Below are 24,511 nucleotides of genomic sequence, written 5' to 3'. Positions count from 1 at the left end.
TTGTCCCGTTTGGTCGGAACCACGTGAGGGGTCTCAGTTCACAAGGGGCCCTTGGCGTCTCAACCTTTGTTGCTTTGCCGCCCCCAGCAGTGAAGGAGTTTTATTGTCTTAGACTGCTCTGAGAGTGAATTTTCTGCACCTTGGTCTTTGGTAAGGCCAAAGAAGGTTTATTGATTTGACTTGCTATTGAGATTAATAGATCTTACTGTCAATAGCCAGACAACGGATGCTTTGAGTTGGAGAAACCTCTGAACTGGGACATTTTAAAGATAGCTCTCATCATAACAGCTGTTTTATTGGTACTTATCAAATTGAAATATGGATACAAAGAAATACAATGGCTAGCTTCCTTTATTTGAGTAAATGAAACTATATAAAAGGTTTGACTAAAGAAAGGTTAAGGTAGTTAGATAAGTCGATCAACCTATGATATCATTTAGCTGGCAAACTCAATTCTTCGAGGGATTCAAAACAACTTTATCCTCCTGCCGAGGGTGATGAAAAGCAATCTGGGGGCAGGGACTCTGACTTACTCATCTTTAGATTCCCAAGACACCCAAAGGAGTAAAGTAATAGGCACATAATAATCATTTTAAGAGTTAAAAAGAAGCACTTGACACTCATAAATGCATAAAGTTACTTTATTTTAAGTATACATTTAATTTTGAAAAATATAAATGCTAAAATATCTCATCTTCTTCATCTCTTAATTCCATAAAAGTCACAATAGAAAGCTTCATAAAACTGTAAAATACTATGTTGTTATAGGAATTTTAGGCTTTATATTGGAAAAATTATTAGTAATATATTGAAATGTTTTCTGTTCTTTATCATTTTGTTCCACCATGTTGATCTACTTCATTTAAAATAAAAAGATGCATCATTTCTCCAAAGTTAATAAAGACTTAAGAGAATAAAAATATCTGAAAGTGCATATTGATTTTGAAAAGTAATGTGTACGAATATGTACCAGCCATGAAAATGGCTAAAAAGAGGCAACTATTCACTCTTTTCACATTGTAGGAATGGGACAAAGTTACTTCTGGCTCTAAAAGTTTCACTGGATGACATTAGCCCTGAGTTGCAATATTTGCCTAGGAAATAGAATTCAGGATTTTTGTATGTACCCACAGAACACAAAGAAATGAGCCAAGAAATAGGACATATCCAAATATCTGGTCAAAACACAAATCGATGTTTGCACTTATCACAAAACTTTATTTCAGGCTGCAATGAAGCTCAACGAAATCATCACCTGAAAACTTCCCAGGCCCTTCAGATAGTCAAGCGCCACAAAGTATCATTTGATTGTATTCAACCACTTGGTGCCGCTGGGCTTTGTGCTCATTCTGTGAAGAGCAGCTGTGAAATATGGAATAAATAAGAAAATCTCATGTTCCTGCACCAAAATTGGTAAGTGGTATAAAGAAAAGGATTGAAGAAAGCTTTGTCCCATCCCTGAACAATGTCAACCTCTGTCATACAACTCAAATAGTTCTGTTTTTTTAAAGATAGTCAGCAGTCAATACAATTCAAGTACTTTAACATAGTTAAAAAAAAAAAAGAACCAAAACTCGGAAGACAATCGTTCACTGTATCAAACACCAGTATAGAGCTGATAAAAGATTTTCTCTATGTGTGTTGGTGTACGTGCATAAAATAGACACAGCTGAACTACTGAAGGCAGACTTTACTCCCTTTCCCCCATTTTTGAGGTGGGGGCCAATGAGAGAGGGTTTTTTCCTCTACTTCTTTAAGCCTTCACCCCTTATCCCCACTCCACAGCTTGACTGGAAGAACCTTCAGGAAGGTTCTACTACTACTGCCTACGGCACACAAAATTCCTAGGGCTCCAAGTCCTAGTTTTACCTAGTCAAGAAGAGGGACTTCCATCAAGGAAAACAGTGCCTCCAAGAGATTTTCTTTCAAATGCAAAACCAGAGACCTTTTTTGCTCCCATAAGGCAGACTCTTGACCTAGTGATCTTTCCTCCGACAAGAAGTGTGTATAACCATACGCTCCTGGTTAGCAATTCTCAGTGTGCACTTAGTTCTGTACTTCTAACAACTTACATTTCTTTCTCCACTTTCCCATCAGGGAGGAACACTGTGTAAAATTTTACTAGTGTATTCTGTGTGTCCAGTTTACATAGAAACAAAACCACACAATCTGGTTACTTCTTAAATAATACCTAAATTCCATTAAAATAGAGATAATTTGGTGACTCTGTGTAGACCTCTGGTTTTGTTTGTTTGTTTGTTAACTGCTTCTATTTCTTGGAAAGTTATGATTTTTAAAATACTTCCCTGGGTTCCAAAACATTGAAAAGATTTGATACTAACTGATCCTTTTAGCTAACATAATGTACTATTCTACATTTATATTGTGAGTATCAACCTGTCATTGAATATGGACCATAAACAGAGGTGCAGATAGCTTTTAGATCTGCTCCAAGGCAGAAATACTGAGTTAAGTAGTTTTAGGAGTTTTTTTTTAAAGGAATGGAAAGTGACATGAATCTTCAAGTATTTGATTCATGATCGAAAAATTAAATTATTTTATTTAGAGAATTTATAAAACTGAACAAAAATGTCATTAATTTAACAATATCTTAGGTTAGGCTCAACATATTATGCATGGCTTTTAAACATATACCTGATTCTCCCATCAGTTAAAAAAAAAGAGAGAAAACCTTCTTATTTTATTTTAGGGTAAAAACTAGATAATATAGATAATCACCTTAAGGATGGCTGTAAATAATAAACATGATGCCATAATTTGGCATGCGAGGTTTTAACAAATAACAGGTAATTTGCCAGCTTCATCTGAATGAAAAAATTTCAGGTCACTTATGTCTAATTTGTATAAAATTGAAAGTTTTAAGATTATCAGATACTATAAAAGTAACAGCTAGTTCAGAATAAATTTGTTATAGTCAAAATTTGAAGAGGACAGAATTATAACTTAATTAACATAAGAATTAGTGGGGGTCAACAGGTATGTATGATGAAACCAAAGCAGGTGCTTCCTCCTGTTTCTGTGCCCTCCCAACCACCCGTTTCAGTTCAGGTATATCGCAGACTACGATTGTGTAAATCCAAAACTGCATCCAACATTTAAATGTTTTTAATGCAGACCCATAATACATAATTCAGCCTATTAAAACATTATATTTAAACAACATTGTAATTTAGTTAAGATTGTCTTCTTCCTAATTTTCAATATTATTAATTATTAACACATACGTATTCTAAGTCTCCCAATCACAAGGAATAATTGCCTTTCCATCCTAACAAATGTGGGAGTCTCATTAAAGTGCACACACATGCACCGCAGCAGATCCATCTGTGGTCCTCTAAACACCTCAGAGATGCGAAAATGGTCTACTGATATTTCTGTGGATTTTGTATTGTAAATATGGGCTATTTATATTGATGGCTACTGATATCTGGATAATAAAACATATTCACCCTCATTTGCATAATGGTAAGTCTTGGGCCTCTGATGGATTTTTCATACGTGGTTTGGGTTTTATGAAAACTGACACAAGAGGCTGCGTAACTTTGCCCTTCGCCTACCATCATTCTGTCCCTAACTTTGCACAGGGGTGCACCAGCCACACACAGAGTACATACACAAACACACAAATATTTCAAAATGAAAAAATACACCTAACAATACTGCATAGGACATCGACGTGGTAATACAATTAGTATCTATGCCCGGATACTACTATTATCAAAACATCGGTTATTTCCATTACGTATGAGTTTCTCCCTTCTTCCCCAGTCTCCTTCATAGAACAGATAAGTTTCCTTTAAAGAAAGAGAAAAATGGATGCTTAGAAATGCAGTGTTTTTCATCTGATCTAGCCCTCTGGCTTACCTTGAAGATTGTGTATTTGTGTTTATGTGTGTAAAAATCACATTATATACAATACAATTTTTACAGAAAGCCTGGCAGCTACAAATAAGAGGTAGAACTACTCGAAACTATGTTTCCTGCTGCAGGAAAAAATTCATTTTTCTTTACAGTAATTAAAAAAAAGTTTAAAAAATTGACAAAAAATAAGTTGCAGGTTAGGCCCCATAATTTAAACAACAAAATCTTGGAAGAAAAATATTCTTCAAATGTACTCAACAGATAAGTTCATTAAAGGGTTAAAAAAAGTTGCATAGGAAAAAGGGACATTCCAGTACTTGCTACAATGATGGCAATAGTTTCTCTACAGGAAATAAAGTACCGTTAGTTCTTCTTCTTTTGATAACTCTAGGATTAGGGTTCATAAGCAAGAGCAAGTTAGAATAGCAGCACTTTGCCAGTTCTGGAGAGCTCTATAAGCAAGAAGAAACTCTGTCTGAAGGTCAAGGTTTGTTTTACTAGACAGAGTGACAAGCCAATAAGCACAGCTACAAAGCTAAAGTGGTAAGTTCCTTCAATATTTGAATAAAAGGTGTTATAAAATCCTTAATACTTTTGCCCTCTGCTTAAAAAAAGGAAAAGGAGGGTCTGTGCGTGTCTTGTGTGACAGAGGAATTTGGTTGTCGGAGGATACATCTGAAAGTATGAGAACAGAAAGGGGACTCTTCAGATGTTGTTTTTAAGGAATGGTGCACTGTTGTCTTAATTTTACCTATGCAAGAGAGAAGCAGAGAGAGCACTGTATTATTTGGCCAATGGCCAAAAACCAAAACAAAAATTAAAAAATAAACAACCAGACAAAAAACAAGAACATGAACAATAACAGTTGTTAGTCTGAAGAAAGACAAACAGGTTACAATGTAGTTTCTGTTCCCTTGCTCCTCCAGAAATAATCACTGTCTCCAGGCGCAAGTTCTATTCTGATTTGAGGCACAACTTTTCCTGAAGTTCTAGGAGGACTAGAGAAAAAAGAAAAGAAAGGAAGTAGTAAGTAAATCAGAGTTCCCTTATCATCTGTCCAATGCATTGTACTGAAGCCAAATGTGCCCTTCTTCTCATTAAATATGTACCTCCTCTTTCTGTACTAAAAACAAACATTTTAAATGGGTTGAAGGTAGCAATAGAGTCAAGATATTCAAGTAAAAATATTATAAGCTCTCACACCTACATTTAAAAAATAAAAAAAACAATAAGGTAGAATGCCAGGTGGGTGATATTGTCAAATTAAAGGACAAAAAGAGTTACATGAAGAAAGTATTCTGGGATTTCACTTTTTTGACAATCAAGTGTAGGATGTGAAACTCCTAGAGCCACGTTAAGAAGGAAGGAAACTCCTGGGGAAGAGCTTCCAGGAGAGGCAGCTACCCCTTAAATTGAAAATAATATGGAAATACTGAGGACTGACATTGATTCTGCGCTTTATCTAAATGATACTGAAGAATTGCAGTATTTCTGAGAGTAAGTAGAGTACCTCTCTTAGAAGGCTTTCTACCAATGAAAACTGGGGCAAGGTTTGATGATTGGGTAATTTATTTAAGATAAATTGTAGAGAGGAAGGAGAACAAGGTGTTCTGCCAGCAACCTGCCATTGACTCCGTGTCTGTGGGGCAATCATCCCACAGAACAATGTAAGTAAAACACTGGGCTGTTCTTTACCTTGGCATACCGAGTGACTGAAGAAAAGGAATTTTATCAGCATGATGTGTGGCGTTCAAGGAATGTTGGTGATCTTTCTCCTGGAAAAAAAATAAAATCTTTGGTAATCATAAAGAGTAGTCTTTGGTAATATGAAAAACTAGAGTGAAAATTAAAACCTCCACAAAAACCGAGGCATCCGTCACAACTGGGCAGAGTAAGAAAGGCAAGGTTAGATAAGTTCAGTAAACACTCGTCGAGGCAAGAATCCAAGTAGTGTGGTGACGCCCCAACCACTGTTTCCTCTCCTCTAGGTATTCTAGGAAGAACCGCTACTGTTCTCCTCAGCGCAGGGTTAGGAGGTGAATCGTGTTTAGAGACGGAAAATAAAGCCAGAACATGGTTTGAGGAACTTGAATTCAAAAAGAAAAACTTAACTAAACCCCACTGATAGAACTGAGAAGAAACTAGCCTCGGTTATGAGCTATAGGTTACATGCAGATTGGACACTAATGGTGAGAGTGTTTTCATTCTTTAAATCTAATGTGTGGCTAGATTCCAAGACGGTCCCCATGCTCCCTACCCCCTGGTATTCGTATCCTTGTAAAATTCCTTTCCACATTGTACCAGGGTTGGTTTGTGCGACCCAGAGAATATGGCAACAGGGATGATATACTGCTTCTGAGATTTAGTTCCAAGACACTGCAGTGTCTGTCTTGGTTTCACACTCTGTGAGCACTATCGTGCCTGGACAGCCCTGTGGAGATGCCCACGGGCCAAGGAACTGAAACTTCCTGCCAACTGCCTTGCGAGAGTGTTTGGAAGCAGGTCCCAGTTCCAGTCAAGTCTCCAGACTCAGCCCAGCTGAGAGCTTGACTGCAACCTCATGAGAAACCCAGACCCAGAACCACCAATATCAGCCACTCTTAAATCTCAGAATATCAGGAACTGCATTAGAAGATACACATTTGTTGTTTTCAGCTGCTAAATTGTGTAGGAATTTGTTACATAGCAGTAAAAAAAAACAGATATATGTATTTTTCATAAATAGTTATTCATTTCAAACTTTTCCTGGTAAGCTGTTATGGAAGTTCAAGTGGCATTGTCAAAGAGAAGTAAGGGTGTCTCAAGTGTCTTTTTTCCTTTAACAGATCAGTAGACTTTGAAGTGCATGTGGATCTAAAAGAACACATTTTCTTCAAATGAGGACCCAAAGTGAAAGCAGTTCGGAGGCAATTGCTCCTTGCTGTTGGGAAAGCTTGAGATATATTCACTAATGTTACTACAGAAGTTTTCCTCTTTTTATGGGGCCCGTTAATTACAAAAGGAAAGGTGACATGTCAGAAATCATTGTATCTCAGCCATCAAGCTCTTACCGCAGGGTAGGGGGAACAGTGCAGTTACAAAGCTGATTTTGAAATAGCATAGGGGGAATGAAGAAATTAGGAAGAAAATGCACAAATCTTATAAGTCATACCTAAAAAGTTCTGTTAATATCTTATGATTGCCAATTAAATTTAAAATAAGAAATTATTCCAAATTCTCAATATTAACAATTGATTCAGTGATCATTAAGAGACCATGTTGCAATTTCTCCTTTGAGCTGATCTGGTAATTGGTTGAAGCCTAAGGAAGACAAACAGTAACAGACAGTGATGTAGTACTGTAAGCTGCAATTCTAAGTATCAGCAGAAAAAAGAAAACTCAATGAAAATATGGTTATGGGTTTAGCAACTGAAGGGAACTGGTGATAACTTGGATCAGAGAAAAGACTACTGAACAAAACCTTAAAAGGGTATGGGTAAAAAGAAGAAAAGGGAAGCTCAGAGAATGTAAAAATGAAGTTTTTTAAAATAATTAAGTATAAATCTTCACAGAGAAATAAAAGAAAATACAGGGAAAGTTAATGTGAATGATAGTTCTAAAGTTTTTTTTTTTTTCTCTACAAGAGCAAATCATATTAAGGCAGGCAAGCAAGAGGTTAGTTCTACTCACTGTCAGAAGGTTTGCTATCACTTAGGAAAGGCTGTTGTTCCATGATGTCCATTGGAATTTTTATACTTGGAACCTTTTCTGAGTATGGGCAGTCAGACTGTGAAAGAAATTTATAACACTTTTAAGAAAGGTGTAACTATACAGTCCTTTCTACATTCCAGAATTGATTAAGCTGATTGCGTTATCATTTACATTGTACTAAGGAGAAAAGCCTTAGATTTAATCATTCCCACTTTGCTAGCTTCTCAAATTCTACACTATTGTTCCACCTCACATTTGTCTTCCTCTCTTTGGAGTTGATGGGATTGACTCAATTAAAACTAGAACCGCACCAAATGGAAATCAATACAAATTGGACCAATTGGAAAGCTTTTCACAGCTGGATTCCCAATCAGCAAATATTTACAGGTTTGTTGTATTGTGTACACTTAGAAAAATTACTTAACATTTCTCAATGTAAATTCCCTCACCTGTAAAGTAGGAACAAAAATATATACTATAAATAGCAGTTCTGGCAAGGGAGGACAAGTATGCATGATTAATCAAAATGATCAATTATAGAAAATATACCAAAAATTAACTACACTCCCACTTTAGGATGGGAATGGGGATACTGCACTGTGTAAGAAAATCCAGAACAAATCTTCACATTAAAAAATGTCATTTTGACAGTCCTTTCAAAAGGCTACTGGGATAAGCTCAGTGTGTGTGTGTATGAAACAAACCTCACCTTTTTCCTAGCACTAATTACAGACTCCTATTGGAGCACCTGTATTTCTGTGAAATGGTCTCCTGAAGGAAAAAAATGGGCATTTTATTTTTCAACTTAATCACCCAATCGCAGGAGGATCATCTAGGCTCTGAGATTGACTACCACAATTTTGTAAAAAGACGCTAAACTCCAATTCCCTTTCACTATTGAAGGGTTACAGAGAAACAATCCAAAATCATGTCAAACTCCAATGCAAAGGTAAGGACAATACCAGAGAACTGGTTGAGAGCCTACTCAGATGTAGATCATAGGAGGTGAGGTCACCTGCCTGAGCCTTAACATTACGTAAAACTGAGTTATCTCACATTTAGATTCTGGAGGGTCAATAGCAAATCAAATACATTTTACAGAATTACTAAGCAAACAGTTTTATCTATGAGATTGGAGATTGCAGTTCTTTAAAATATGGTGGGCTTTTTTGTTGGGTTTTAGAATTCATGTTAACATCTTCAGTGTATCAATACACTGAGTTAAAGAAAGGTTTTGGAAAATACAAAAAAAACCCCAAAAAACAAAAAACCAAAGAGAGAAAATAAAGGGCAAAGGAAGGTGAAAACTAGCATGCAACGTGGCCAGGCAAGCATTCTTGGAACTCAGCCACGCCTCTCACATAAGGGATCAAAAAATTCGATGTTTCACATTTGTATCTTTAACTAGCTTTACTTTGCAATTTTGGAAAGTGCCTTACATCGTCATTATCACTGTCCAGACTCCCTTTCTTCTTTTTCTTTTTCTTCTCATCTTCCTTCTTTTTCTTGTCCTTTTCTGGAATGACATCATCGAGGAAGCTGAGGTCGTGCTGGGAGAAGAGGTAGTCCATGCCTTTTCTGACAGCTACAAGTGCCAAGATCTGGAAGAACAAACATAAAAAATATGAAAGAAAGCAAGTCAGATGAAGTCATCGTGATATAAACACTGCCCTGTCAAAGGCAGTTGAAACCTATTCGGCATGAGGCTAGAGGATGATGGAACTCACCTTGCTGATACGGGCTTACATTAAGTGGACCACAAACATTTTCTTCAGGGAGAAAGTTGGTTCATAAAAGTTTTAATTGAAACTCACTTTGTTTTGTTCACCAAAATGTGTAGTCAAATTCACTTAGAACTTCAATGTGAAAGGATTAGTTTTTGAACTATTTTCTTCCATGTCTGCTTTTCGATAAAATAACTAAAAAGTTAAAGGACCAAATAGCCTGCATTTGATTTGTAATTATTCAAAATTAAAACATTATACAAGGTTTTGAAAAATCAGGGAAATCTGTGCAACATACAGCACACTAAGACATCTTCAAAGTATTAACAATGAGGCAGTAGTTGGATACGCATAGACCATTTAAATACTGGGTAACTTCGAAAACTACCACTAACTGAATACTTACCGTGTTTTAGATGCTGTGCTAAAAGTCTTAGGCAGTGTTTTCTTATTTATTCCCACAACAAACCCAAAGAGTAGGCACCATGATCTCCATTTTACAGCTGAGGAAACTGAAGCTTAGAGACATAGGTATGTCATCTAAGATCACCAAGCCAGAAAAAGGAAGAGTGTGAAGGGGCCCAGCTGTCTGCCTCTAAAATCAGTATTCTTAAAGTCTATCTTTGATTCTATGAAGAGCTCTTGAAGATTAACTTCTGAAGTTACTTTAAAGACGTCCTCGCTCACCAGTAAAATTTGCATGCTCTAGGACACAAGGACCATGACTCTGCTCCCAATAAGCAGCTATCGTCATCTATGTACTCTCCAGATAGCCATTTCTTCATTTCCTAGAGAAATTAATAATGTCTGCCCTGCTGACATTACATGATTGTCCTGTAATCAAATAAAAGCCCTCAAAAGATAAAAAATACCTCATAAATGTAAAACTTTTTTATTATTTAGCACAAGTAATAAGCGATTTACTGGATATATTTCAAATTTACCCAAGTCTAACTGTTTTTTCCTAGCAAAACTAATTAGCAAAACTAATAAATAGGTAGATTATACCAATAGGCAAATGGGAGTCATTTCTCACACTCAGTGTGTTTTCCAGTAAGTTAATACAGCTTAAGAGAGGGGTTGGGAACTGGGTGAAAAGGTGAAGGGATTAGGAAGTACAGATTGGTAGTTACAAAACAGTCATGGGGATGTAAAGTACAGCATAGGAAAAATAATCAATAACATTGTAATAACTATGCATGATGCCAGGTGGGTACTAGAAATATCAGAGGGAATATTTCATAAAGTATATGATTGTCTCACCACTATGCTGTACACCTGAAACTAATACACAATAATACTGAATGTGAACTGTAACTAAAATAATTTAAAAAAATAAAATAAAAACAAAAAAGAAAAAATAGATATAAGGGATCATCAAGAAAATATATCTGACTCTACAAATATCACTAGTACTTTATACCATTTTTCCTGCTTCCCAGAAGAAAAAACAATTATAAACCACAAATACCCCTAAAACGAAATAAGAATTCTGGCTAAGAGAATTTTTATAAAAAAATAAAAATATGGTTTATGTATGAAAATTCTGTTTTCAAAGCCATAGGGTGACAGAGCAGACATGAGGCTGGCCGTGTGGCTTGTTTCAAGGGTATGCGTGTGCGTATTCTTGCAAGGAATGGAAAGCTATGGGAAAGTGTAAAATTCAATCATGAAACCAAGTACAGAGCTAGCATTTCCTTTTTCTCTTTCTTTCACTTGTGATTCAGAAGGGAATATCAGTTATCTTACCGTGTTTCTCGTCATTTCATAGCAAGGATAAAGAGCCCAGACTTAAACTTAGCATGACGCAAACTAGCAAGAACTTGAAAAACTAAACTCACTCCATTCCTTCTAATTCTAAATTTCATAAGCTGCCCAATTTGTTCCCTATTGTTTGAACTGAAATGTGCCATACTTTGTTAGACTGATTCTGTTGTACAACAGTATTTTTAAAATAATTAATGTGTACTGGTGTCTGCTATGTGCCAAGCATTATGTTATATATTTGATATTCATTACGAATGCTCAGAATAACAGTAACGATGCATTCCCCATTTTATTGATAAGTTAATGACAGCTCAGGGAGGTTCTGCTGACCAGCACGAACCAGGATGGGTATCTAAACTCAGCTTGGTCTGACTCTGAGGTCTAGTGTAGACATCACACACGTAGGAGCCTTAAGTTACAACTGAGCAAATCAAAGTGGTTTGGTCAAAGCTGGAAAAAATTGGAACCACACATAAAAGACACCCGTGTTTTCCGTATTACAATAACCGCATGACATGGTATGACCCCGGGTAGGTTCAATTAAAGGAATCCCTACCATGACTGGAAAAATGATAGCAGCCACAGTTGACTTGAGAATCCAGAGCAGGGCTAGACACAACACCTGCAGGAAAGTGAACAGGTGGACTCTGCGCAGAGGGACATGGCGCAGGTAGATAAAGTCAGGCTGATGCTTCAGAGGCATCAGAAGCAGCTTCAGACGATCCATGAACTGGGGAGTAAAGGGGGAGAGAGTACAACTGCATTACTTCAAGAGCTGATACACAAAGTCATTTCCATTATGCCTAACAATCCGCTAGTGATTTACATTCAGTAATTTCGGCGAGCAGTGTCTTTTTCAGAGGACAGTGTTCATGGAGTGTAGAAATTTAGTCTATCACATTTAGACACTGTATGACTTCTGATTTTTATCACTACTTTGCAGGAATGTTGTGCAGATATATGAGACAAAGTGGCCACCAAGAATAAAGTCACAAATCAAAATATAAATTCTGGATGCTCATCTCCTGCTTTCTATTTATACTATCTGAGTCTTGGGAGAGATGATCTCATGACTCTTTTAGTAATGATATGATGAAGTAAGATACCTAACTCATGTATCTTACTCTAGCTCTGTTGTCTTATCTGAAAGAGGAGGAGATGCAGCTCTGCATCATTTATGTGGCAGGGATGTTTCAAGGATATAAATGGAGTATCCACCTTGAAAATGGGAATGCCCTGGTATTTTCATAAGTTCCACATTATCTATGGCCTAACTTAACTAATGCATGCAGCAATGCACTGCACTTTTTAAGAGAAAAGCCAGATGAATATCGATTACAGTGAGTTTCAGAGTGTCAAGAACTAGATATTTAAGTCACGGAGAGGCTCTCACAGGGTCATGTATAAGGAGGCATTAAAAGGACTGCTGAACAGCTACGTGCCAGGTGCTGTGCTTCAAAGAATGACTGTCGAGCTTACATTGATATTGATAATGATAAGGAGGAGGATATTTCAGTACCTATCACGGGATCTTTCAGATGAAAGAGGCTCAGCACATAACTGCTGAATTAAATTATGTAATCAGAACTCTGAAATAATACCTCTGCTTTATTTCTGGAGAGAAGGGAGACGTGTAAAAGTAGACTACCACAGACAATAATCTCTGAAGTGATTTCCTAGCTAACGTCTTTTCTTTCTTCCTCCACGGCTATTTTTAATGGGTGGGGGGCCTTGCTGCTTACAAAGATTGGGTTACAAAATTTCTTGCTAAATCAAATCTTGCCAAAGTTCTAAAAGAGGAAGAATCAAGAGAAAAGTAAGGAAAACTGAAAAGGCAATAGGTTCAACAGCACCACAGAATTTTAAAAATCTACTAACTTTCCCTTCAGCAAAGGATTCTTCCTATCTTTATGAAACCGACTTTTCTCTTCTATTGAATAAACATGAAGTAAGCTCTAACCATCAATTAAGCACCTAGAATGCATAAAATCAAACTTCTTACCTAGATGAACCTATTAAAGCTAAGTGAAATTAAGAACTATTAGTCTGATGGTCATATTAATTTCATATTTTTCCACTTAGAATAATAAAGAATATTTACAATGCCAGGTACAAATGAAATATTTTTATACATTCATCTTTCCAAAAGTTTTCTGGTCACAAATAAACCCACATTCATATTCATCTAGTCCAGTCCATGAAGAACCACTTTGTATTTTGTAACAAATACCCAAATAATGAGGAACTCTACCCAACAGGCCTAAGTAAGGAAAACTAAAGTGGCCTTTTCTCTTTGGGGGAGTCTGGCCACTTGCCCAGCTCTATCGGACTCTAAAACCACATTAATCTAAATTCAATAAATGAAAGCAAGGACTATTATGGAGGGGTTTAAATAAATTCTTAGGATGTTCACAGAACATGCAGTCTTTTCCCATTAAAACATTACTAAGTGCTAAATAAGGCTACAATTAACAAGGCGCCAGAAAGTGGCAGAAGTACTTCCAGTTTCCTCATGCCAATTAAATTAAAACTCAATTGAAAGACAAAGTCCCTTACAAAGTCTCCCCCAGTGATTTTTTAAAAAGGGGTTAGTTTTACCAAAGTTGTGAATAGCTGAAAATTTCAACATCAGTCACACATTAACCACACTGACTTTATTTTTTTTTTATGGGTTCAAAATTTTGGTCATTGAACTCAGTCATGTGAAGAGCACATCAAATAAGAATAGCCTGCTCTTAGTGTAGGGTAAAAGCAGGTGGATAAATGGTATCTCGAAGATCACAATGAAGGGGCTACTTTCCTTTTTGAGACAAAAATAAACAAAGAAGAAAAGGAAAGAAGAGAGAAAGGAAGGGAGGGAGGGAAGGAGGGAGGAAGGAAGGGAGGAAAAAAGAAAGGAAGATGAATCATATCTCTCTTACTTTCCTGGTCAAATGACCTTTAACAGCCTATTTTAAGGACAGGTAGGTATGATAACATTAGTTAACACAAGCTAAGTTTGTTAATTAAATCATAAAATGAAAAGAAGGTGAATGGTAGAAAAAGTAGAAAATAAGTGCAATTTTAAAATTTAACCAATAATTAACACTTTCCTTAAAGATCTCTTACTGGACTAGCCTTATTACTAGGAAAACATGACCATCCTTCCATTGCTATAGAAAACTTACCTGGACACCATTGAGGGATGCTACCCCCATATACAGGAACACACCATAGAGTACAGGCATGGGGATAAACTAGGAAGGAAAAGCAATGGAGACGGGTTAAAAATAATGATAGTAAAGACAATAATGTGGAGGGATCGTTAAAATAAAAGCTACATCTGAAACTAAAAGATAGGCCATAATATTAGTGTGCTTTACTAATCACTGATAAACTTCTAAGCCCTTTGTACTAGAAATAAATGGAAATAGGTGAAGGAAACTCAATTTTCATTTGATGCCTGTTTGAATTTTTTTTACAAAGATCACTCATGACCTTAGTAAATTTTTTTAAACGGGGAGAAAAGTTTGTTTCCCTTTCTGCTGAAAAGGAATGGCTAAGTCAACCAGACGCTTGCCCGAATGGTGAAACATTGAGAGGGAGGTAGAGGGTCGCCTCACTCCAGAGACCAAGCTCTTTTCCCAGCAGTGTGCTGATTTTTTCCTTAATAATTTTCACCAATTGATCTATCAGCTTGGTGTCTAAGTGCTTCTTTCAATTAAGAAAACATCAAACGAATGTCCCCTTTCTTCCTCTCAGGAGTACTGAGAACTAACTAATGAGAACACTGCTTGAAAGGAGCATCAAGCATCTGGAAGCAATTACACCCAGGGATTCATAAACAGCTTTAAAACTGATTTACCACGTTGCATGCTTTAATTAGCAGGAGCCTTTTTTACATTAATACATAGTGTTTTAACAATGAGAAGTTCACTGTGATGTTCCTAAGTTTTATCTATTTCTGGACCTTCGAAATGTCCCTAGTACTACAGAAACGAAGCAAGTCAAGGATGACTCTTTCTGAGCAGTCTTCTAGCTGGACTACAAAAGGTTCTCAAGCTTCTTTTGCAAAGGAGCTCAAGTAATTTCAGGAGGTTTCAAAGCTAACGTACTAAAACCACAATCGGTCAAGTCCAATCTTACCGAAATTACATAAAGGAGGCTACTGTAGGCCAGAAAACAGTATGACTTAAGAGTAATTTTTAAAGAACTACTGCATGTGTGAAGTGAAGCACAATTTCCATCGGCCTTTCTTTGTGCTTATCTAAAACAGTTCTGGATCTGAGACCCTTTGACCACTATTGGGGAAATAGTAAATTCCAAAATGTCACAACTGTCTCCAAATGTTACTGGTTAGTTGTAGGAATTGTTAAGTTTATATGGAATAAAAATACTTATTTCTATGAAACATCACCTGCTTCTAAAAAAGGCTAACAATTTCAATATAGGTGATATGAGCTTCAGCTCAAAGAAAAATAAAGGACCCGGAGGGGCGCTGTGAGTCATGGGGAAGCCACATGTGCTGTGATACCCAGCGTAACCGCGAAGAGGTGAACTCATCCCACTCAAACCACTTGAGAGCTGACACGTGCCTTTACTGCTTTTGGAATGTGCGTGTTTCCATTCCTTACCATCACTGTGCAATTTTACCAAAAAATAAAAAATGAGACTAACGATGTCACATTCTCTAGCTTTGACTCATTTCTTAATTTTTAAGTAAAATATCTTCTTCAGGCAAGGGCACTTCCATTTTTCCTTAATATAAGGTAATTTCCTTCTTGTCATTTTTTTTCTAACTTCTCAGGAAGAAAAGAAAAGTAGAAGGGGGAACAGAGAAGCACAGACCATGGGAAACTGGTCAGAAACCCTGCAGGAGTGACTTTTTTATCTGTGTAAAGTGTTTTCCCGGCCTGAAAGAGAGTAATCATGAAGGCGATCCTGGCCTATAACCACCCCTCACCTAAGCTCAGCTAATATTATCTCTACTGCAGTTCTAATGCAATGTGAAGGCAAGTTGTGCCTTGTTGCTTAGGTCTGTTGTTTCTGAACTTTCGATGACAGATATGACTGAAGCTACTACAAAATAAAATCAGAAGTCATCAATAACTCAGAATGGCATGTGGTATAGGTAGGAAAATAGCTTTAGGTATGAAGATATTTTTCAAAATCATCCCTTGTTGAAAAGGAAACAGTATATACAAGGAAGGTATTACCTTATTTTTTGGAGTATAAGAACACCCCTCCAATTTGGGAGGAAAATGGGGGTGCATCTTATAGTACAAACATAGCTTACCTGGCTTGCTGGGGGTTGGAGGACGGTGGTGTGACAGGGATTTTTTTCCTATTTTCCTCCTCTAAAACCTAGGTACCTCTTATGGTCCGGTACGTCTTATAGTCCAAAAAATATGGTAATTAGATTTTGGACAACTTCACTGTGATACAAATGCCTAGTGAAATTTACCATTTTCTTTGCAAAAATGCAGTATCTCAATAAAAACCTTCCAGTTTGGAAACCTTGGTGAAATTTAACAGAATTACTGGGTTAGAGGATATTTTTTATTGGATTTGGTCCATGAGTCACATCAGAAGGTCAATCTTAAAAAACTCATCACATTACAATCATTTGTGACAATAGAAATTTCCCAAAGGAAGGAAAGAAGGATGTGTTTTTAAAAGATAGGATCCCATTTTATGTTAAAATAACATAAAATACATAGTAATAGGAGGTAGACATTTCTACAAAGCAAGACAGAAGAAAGTAGAACACAAGGTATAATAGGTCTATATTGCCAAATGATAAAATTATGCAAAGAAAATCATATAATCAATTATATCCAGAAAACCAAAAGTATAATTATAAATAATATTATAATGCCTTTAATAAACATAAAAATGAAAAAACTAAGTGGTTGATCCTATAAGCAGATAGAATAATGAAACTGAGATGAAGTCAATGAAGATGAACATATTCAGACCATGTCAGTGAAATTTCCAAATTCTTGTGACTGTCATTCCACTCTTTTCCATTTATCCCTTCCTTTGACTTTCTGATGTTAGATTATTTCCAGAAGACAAAAATGCAATAAGGTTAAGTATAATAAGAACGATTATAGTTATGCATAGCACAGACTTCAGTACAGGAGTGAGGCCTCCCAGGAGATTCACAGCTGCGTGTGTGTATCTGTGTCGTAAGCACTGAATGAGGTCCCTATTAAGAGCATGGGCACTGAAATCAGACAACTCTGGCTCTGCCTGTTGTGGAACATGGAGAAAATGATCAACTTCTCCGATTCTCAGTATTCTCATCTGTGTCTTGGTTATGCTAAAGATTACAGAGCACAAACCATCTAGTTCAGGGACTGGCAGATAATACTCAATAAATGATAAATGTGGCATTGATGTCATTATCATCAGGACCTTCACCAGCAACTCAAAAGCCTGCAACTACAAATCACAATTCTCTTTGGTCCCTCTGTGGTGGGAGTGGGGGTGTACGGGGAAGGGGACGGGGCCGGAGGTATAGTCCAGAAGGATGGCTGCAAAGATCAGACTTGAGCCTTGGTTTTGTTTAAGCTCTACAATATTGCTCTTTCAACTATAACAGTTGGCTTTGGGAGCATGTTATTAAAATAATACCCTAATGCCCTTAAGCCTTAAAAATCTGGGCTAGTAAGAAAGTTGCTGACTTTCCCATCAGTACACAGTGAGTCCTTGGTAATAATGGCTTATGCCAGATTTTCTCACTGACAATACTCCAGGTGTTAATATTGAAAGTCAATGTCATAGATAACACATGGAGAGGATCGAGAGAAGATGTACCAATTTTGACAACTGAAGACAACATTGTTTCTCAGCCAGCAAAAATACTAAACTTTTTAAGAAAACAGAAATATAATGCTGATTATGAACTCCCAGCAAAGCAAGGGGCAGATACATAGGCTGACACCGTTCTCCTTGAAGAGAAGCGTCTTCCTGCAGTGCTTCACACATTTTGGGTAGAGAGTGACAATTATTGGCTGTGACAAAGCTATTGTTTGCCTCACAAATTCCCTCTCCCTGGAGTTTGATTCTTCCTAGAAGAATGGCTAAGGGAGCACTGACCAGGATTCTCCCGACCAGAGCAGAGCCTCCCCTCTGACCCCTCCGAGAAGTGGAAGCACAGGTATCCAGAGATGCCAAGGATGCCCGAATCCTCTGTCAAACAGATTGGGAGCAATTCCGTTTGGGTTGTTATTTATTTATTTATTTTGGAGATAAACCTTCTACCTCACATGCCTATGTGTTTGCTTTCCCTGAAGCTCTTTATAAAGTACGCTCCCCTAAGGTTCAGTTACAGGAACATGTGAAACAGCTCTCCAGCCTGCGCTGATTTTGTGATGACATCCTAAACAGTTATCTTAGCCTTGGCCTTGGAGCATGCTGCTGTGTGAAGAGAAGGCAGCAGCAGATAGATCTGGGTGAGGTACACCGCCATGACTCCACTACTTGAAAACTGATCGCATTAGACTGGAGGCATTGCTCCTGCCGGACAAGAAACAGTAGATGCAAATCTGCAGAAACTCCAACAACTTGTAAATAAGGAATCCAATACGACGGAAAAGATGGATGACAATCTTCGCCAAAGCCCTGAGCTTCCTCCTGGGAAGCTGACAATGCTTAAATTGACTCCAGCAGAAGAAGAAAGCAATTCCTTACAATGGCTGTCACCCTGACAGACACCATGCTTTGTGTTCAAAGTCATAGGACTGTGGCAGTGATCTCTTACACTGACGTGTGCGAAGACAAAGAGAAAATGCCATTGGTTGGTATGAGGACAACTCTAAAGCAAGAGAAACTTTCTGTGACATCTATTTTTTTAAATTAGAAAACTTGTGTTGTAGCTCAGCAATGCACTTTAAATACCACCAGAGTAAATACTAAATGAACTTGGGGAAAAAGCAAACACATTGTAATATATATGTATACCCGCCTTAATCTTGACAGACTTTTGCCTTTGGTTTACATGTCGCTGACCAAAAGCTACAATTCTGTTCTGAATATGCACTCTTAATTTATTCAAGCTAATTTATTTATTTAGTTTTCTTAGGCCAGTATGAATATATCTAAGATGTGGCTCTGGCTGAGGCCCTTTTCTTGTGTTTAGAAATTTGATGACTAATTTAGACATTAGGAAAAATACATTATCCTAATATTTATTTACTTCCACAGAAAAGCCTGTATTTAACAGTAAAAAGCAATGAGGAATGTGCTTTTTAATTATGGTCTCAGAAGACTAACCTTTAGGGGGGGTAGTACAACACATAAATAGTGAAGGTGGGGATATCTAACATTTACCTGACTATATGCACTTCGACGTTACATTAGTATTTGCTGATGTGTTCAGCCTAGGTTAGTAAGGGCTCCTTGAGTTTACTGGGTGAATGTGCCAGCGTTAGGCCTACATATCTGCAGTATATCTTCAACTCTGGTCATCACTTTCTTGCATTGATTTCAGGAGAACTGAATGTGTTGCTCATCATCATTACACCAGGCCGTAACTACTCAAAAGGAACCCCCACCACAGTGATAGAAGGATCTACTGTGTGCCAGTCCAAGTTCATCACACTTGGCTCAGACCAGTGTTCTTTCATAAGAAGTATACCATGTAGTCAAAAGTTTTATGATAACTAATTATTTTTATGTAACTACATAAAGGAGCCAATTGAAGGCTCCTACCTACAGTTCAAGGAGCCAATGGAATAATCAGGAAGAGTAGTAGACTTTTAAGAATATTTTCTATTTATTGTTTGCTGAACTGTTAAAGGATTTGCTGTGCAAGTAATTTTACTTCTAATAGAATCGTATTTCAGTGGCTGAGGTGCTTCTGTTACCCTAAAACCACTTCTGGGGGTTTTAAAATATAGGACCATGTTTTTGATTAGTGGCTTAAGAGATTACTATGGTGCTCAATCTTATCACGTCCTGCAGAAACTCATATGTTCAGAAAACAGCTTTGTAGTCAAGACTTGTCTAATTTGAGCTGAGTAGAGCTCAGCTGTGTTTGAGCTGCATCCTCTCAATTTGTTCTGTATTGGGGTAGTTATTTATACAGGAGACTTTAAGTCCTTGTAAATATTTCTTCTTGAGAGTGAGAAACAAGGTGGTTTTCAAAATCTTGTTCATCTGTTTGGATGCATTTAGGGAAAGTAACTAATGAATCTCATATAACTTTTGCAACAGGTGGGAGTGTGTGTGCATGCATTATGCATTACTCTTCTCTTGTTTTCCAGCAACCTGAAATATGAATGAGTGCTCCGTATTGGAAATCATGACCAGAGGATTTTACTGTCCTCTAGGACTGATGTATACTGGAGGAGGTTGGTTAGCACGTTAATCAGACATCTGTTTATGCTTCAGTGGGGGTTAGTCATTTGCAGTTATGATTCGCATTAAAACTTCCAAAACAGATTTGAAGTGGCTTACAATCTTCAAACACGCATAAAACAGGACAGTTAAAATTAGTTTTAGAAAAATAAAAATTTTGTGGGAGAAAGAACTATACCAACCCTAACAGATTATAAAATTGATTGATAAATTTGATTCCAAGTTTCTCCATTGGCAAAGACAAAAGATAACACTGGGTTATGTACATGCTTCTGTCAGTTAAACTACCAATGTCTCTGAAAAAGAAAATGTGTTTCAGTTTTTATAAGAATGTGGGAGATTGTGTTCTTACAACACACAGACTTCAGCCAATAAGCATACTATGATGTTTCATGTGTTGAAAATTTAATTTAAGGATGTCATTTTAGAATAACAGATATTTGTCCTTGTTTAGTAGAGAATACTGTAAATACGATGTAATATTTTCTTTTGGTCATTCCTGCTATGACCTGCCTTTAGCCTTATACTACATGGGCCATGATGCTTCCAGAATACTTTTCCTAAGATGCAAAATGTGATTCAGATAGGTGACTATTTACATGTTGAGTGTTTTGGGTATAAGCCAATGAATGCTGGGAAGCTATAACTGAGCACAAACCACTCCAGAGACACGCTGCTCTTGGAAGTTCTTGGAAAGAAGCAATTTCTGGACTGGACAGAGAGCTTGTGATCAGCCTGTCAGGATATGCTTTATATAAAGGTTGAGTTTGTTGAGATAAATGGTCCATAGTCTTAAAATGCTGTAACCCACTTTCTTTTGGAGGTGGTGGTGGAGGATAATAAAAAGGGACTATGTTCGTGTTTTTATTTGTTTGTGATATAGTACTAGAATATTGGTCAGGTAATTCCCATATGATAAAGACCCCACATCAACTGTCATCAGTCATCCATTAGACTGACCGACCATTCTCATAACACTAAAAATACTTAAAGCATGGTGAGAATAGTCATTCCTTCACAGTGCTTCCCCATCCTCCCTACAAAGGCTGGCATTGACAAGCAAAGCAAATTAGAACTTGTTTCTATTATTTTGGGAGAACTAGAGGGTTGGAGATTTCACCTTAAATCCAGAGCATTTTGATTTCAAAAAAATAATAATAAAAGAAAGAAAGAAAGTTGCTGACTTAAAATCTGGTCCCTAGTCACTGAAGAAACTGTGCAGTGAGCTATGATGAGTTTATGAAAATGTCATATTTTTCTCTACACAAGAGAATTGGAAAATGAATCAAAAGGCTGGGAAAGATCATCTCGTGGGAAATGAAAGTGAGTGAATTCTGTGACAGCAAGTACTGTTTTATTTTAAAAGGCAGTACACTCTGATGGTTATAAAATCAGCCTTTGGACAAAGAACTGCCTAAGTTCAAATCTTGGCTTTACCATTTAAGACTTTTGTGACCTGACAAGCCATTAATAACTTTTCTTATCTGTAAAATGAATATAACTGTTAATATAGTTTTATGTTATTGGAGAACTAAATTTAAAAAATCCTTGCAGAGCCCTTAACCCAATGCCAAGCTCAATAACTGGGAACTACTATTACAATCATCACCATCCATCATCATCGTCATCTCTATCATCAAACTCCCTTCCATGTTAATGAGCAGAGTGAGTGGCATATTGTATGAGGTCAACCACTGTTTGCCAAATACAGATTAAACGCTACCCTCCACATTTTAGAACACTAAACAAATCTGAAAGATAAATTTTAGCCACTCTGCCTGTTACAGATAAACTAATTCAAGCAATGGCAACAGAAGTAGCAGGGGACTTTATATAATTTTTGTTTCCTTAGGCCTGTCAGAAGAATGAACAAAGTAAGCTGAAGAAACTACTTTCACCTCCTCAGTGCTCTTTAGTCTCCCCAAGTCTCCCATACAGAGCACTAGCTTCACAGGCAATGTTTCCACTGTGGAAACACAGATCCAAACTGTTGCCCCAGCCTGGAAAGCCAGTGATGCCTGCTTCCCAACAGTTCTGTATTGAATTAGTGGTGAGATGTGAGGCACAGAAGACACAGCTGGCTAAGGTGAGGGGGGTTCCTTGTGAATTTAAAGCTAGTACACTATCATTCCTTATATTCTTCCATGTAGGAAGAAAGATTTTGGCGAAGAGATCAAAACAGACATCATCAACTTCGTGTTCAAAGTAAGCCTGATTGAGTAGGCAGAGGGAACTACCTATCCTGCTTTCTGCAAGGGAGGAAATTACTGGGTCATCCTAGGCCACTAGACTTGTGAGGGACTAAAGATTGAGCCATTTCATTTTTAAAACTAAAAGTCACACATTTTTCTTGATCCCGTTCAGTAAGGGGATCTGCCTTGATCTGCCTTTTAAGGCAAACTCTCAAGCAAAACCATTCCCTAAAGTTGTCACCTGTTCCTTTGAAATGCACATAGTCACATGGTGGGGGCAAAAAGGTTCCCTCCTCCAAAGTAACCCCCGTCATGATTCTCTGTGCCCATTCTGAGGTTAATTGCTGATCTTGACTTTTAACGAGAACTTTAGTTGTAACTTAGTTGTAACTTTTCAGTTGTAACTTAGGTTTTAGTTTGACTCTTCCCTCAAAATCTTCTTCCTGTGTTCAATTTTTGAATGAGCTAGAAGAGTTCTGTGGTAAATACATACCACTTACCAAACTTTAATGATAAAAAGGACACGTGAACTAAAACTAGCCCACTTTATCACATATGATTCTTCAAGTAAAACTAGTTTGAATTACTTAGGAAAGAATCACGGTAGTCCTGGCTATACTATTTTATTCTTGTTTTGAAATCTAGGTTTCCCACAATAGGTTGGAAACTATATTAACAAGACAATGTGATGTCCCACAGTTTGGGCAGAATCTTCTGTAACATAAATGCTTGCTGGACTACTTTTTTCTCTGATTCTTACCGTGACTCTTTGCATTGACCCAAAGTGTGAAGTGAAAATAGACACAATTATGGACTCCAGCAGCTGAGTGAGGGCGAGCCCAAGCATGGATTACTAAAGGAGGTCAATGGAAAGCAAGCGCCTGGTCATTGATCCTTTTGATCCCTTACATCTCTCTTTCCTTTCTCGGTATTCTAATTTGTTCCTGTAGATAGGAATGCACTTTGCATATCTGGAGCAAAAAGAATCCTTGTAAAAAGAAGAACAAAAGGGCTTTCAGCTTTAACTCCTCTGCTGCCATATTTGGGTGCAGGGTCAGAAAATAGGAAGAGGTGTTGTTGAAAATGTGAGTTTTGCATCTCATTCTAAAAATAGCAACTTATACAGTATCTATTATCTGTGACCCTTGGGAATCAGACATGCTTACTCAGCTGGCAGATTATCCAAAATGAGGCCAGTTTTCTGTAATAGCAACAAAAGAGCTTTTTAACACATCTACTTTTCTGAATTAGGATTTTATACTGTAGTAATGGAAAGAAATAATATAAAAATGAAAAAATGGGAGGGGAGTGATGAGTAAACATGAACTGATAGGAAGATCTCTGTATACTACCCCTTGCAAGTACAAGAAACCCCATTAAAAGAAACACTGCAGTGTGTCAAGCAAGGGACCCCAGGGACTCCAGGAGCAGATTCATCCCCACTGGAGCCTCCACCATGGGGTCATAGCTGCCTGCAGTGACCTCTCTAAAACCTGACCTCCCCCGATGGGGTGCCACTGCCTATGCAGTAAAAAGCTGTCACTAGATTTTTCCACCAGCTGATGTGCTGGTGTCTCTGGGACAACAGAGGAACACAAGGCATTTTGGAGGTAAAGCTGATGCTGTGAAACACGACAACTTCAGCTCTACCCCACAACTTGCTGTGCATGGGCAAAAGCAACCACAGACTTCCCTCTGCCCCTGTGCAACAGCAATTTTCAACTGGTGTGCCGCAACCATTCTTAAAACATGCAGTCCCTGACTATTTTGTCAGGGGCACTGACCTCTTTTCCCTTAGATTGTCAAATAAAAAAATGACAACAGCCAACACAGAAATAGCTGTCAGTGTGAATGAATCAAAATTATGCCTACTTTTTGTCAGATTGGCCAAAAATATATTTTTTGGTGCAT

The 24,511-nt window shown here is 37.4% G+C and overlaps 1 protein-coding gene and 1 pseudogene across 7 annotated transcripts in view; one reads left to right on the top strand and one right to left on the bottom strand.

Moving 5' to 3' along the window:
• Positions 1 to 846: 846 nt before the first annotated feature.
• SLC4A4 (solute carrier family 4 member 4) overlaps positions 847 to 24,511 on the bottom strand; it is a 385,416-nt gene continuing 361,751 nt past the window's right edge. For 6 of the 7 annotated variants that reach the window (XM_071221288.1, XM_053922271.2, XM_053922273.2 and 3 more), the window contains 6 exons: positions 14,231 to 14,299; positions 11,620 to 11,793; positions 9,012 to 9,173; positions 7,552 to 7,648; positions 5,578 to 5,657; positions 847 to 4,880 (listed from right to left, as the gene is read on the bottom strand). In XM_071221288.1, the coding sequence (XP_071077389.1) occupies positions 5,614 to 5,657; positions 7,552 to 7,648; positions 9,012 to 9,173; positions 11,620 to 11,793; positions 14,231 to 14,299 (546 nt within the window). In that variant the 3' untranslated portion in view covers positions 847 to 4,880; positions 5,578 to 5,613. The remainder of the gene's footprint in view (positions 4,881 to 5,577; positions 5,658 to 7,551; positions 7,649 to 9,011; positions 9,174 to 11,619; positions 11,794 to 14,230; positions 14,300 to 24,511) is intronic. The other variant, XM_053922274.2, reaches the window with a different exon arrangement.
• Positions 15,563 to 18,757, top strand: LOC112320228 (metaxin-3 pseudogene; annotated as a pseudogene).

This window comes from Desmodus rotundus, chromosome 4, assembly GCF_022682495.2.
Source record: "Desmodus rotundus isolate HL8 chromosome 4, HLdesRot8A.1, whole genome shotgun sequence".
NCBI classification, from domain to species: Eukaryota; Metazoa; Chordata; class Mammalia; order Chiroptera; family Phyllostomidae; genus Desmodus; species Desmodus rotundus.
Note: the sequence above shows the minus strand (reverse complement) of the source record. Positions and strands in the feature narration are given on the sequence as shown.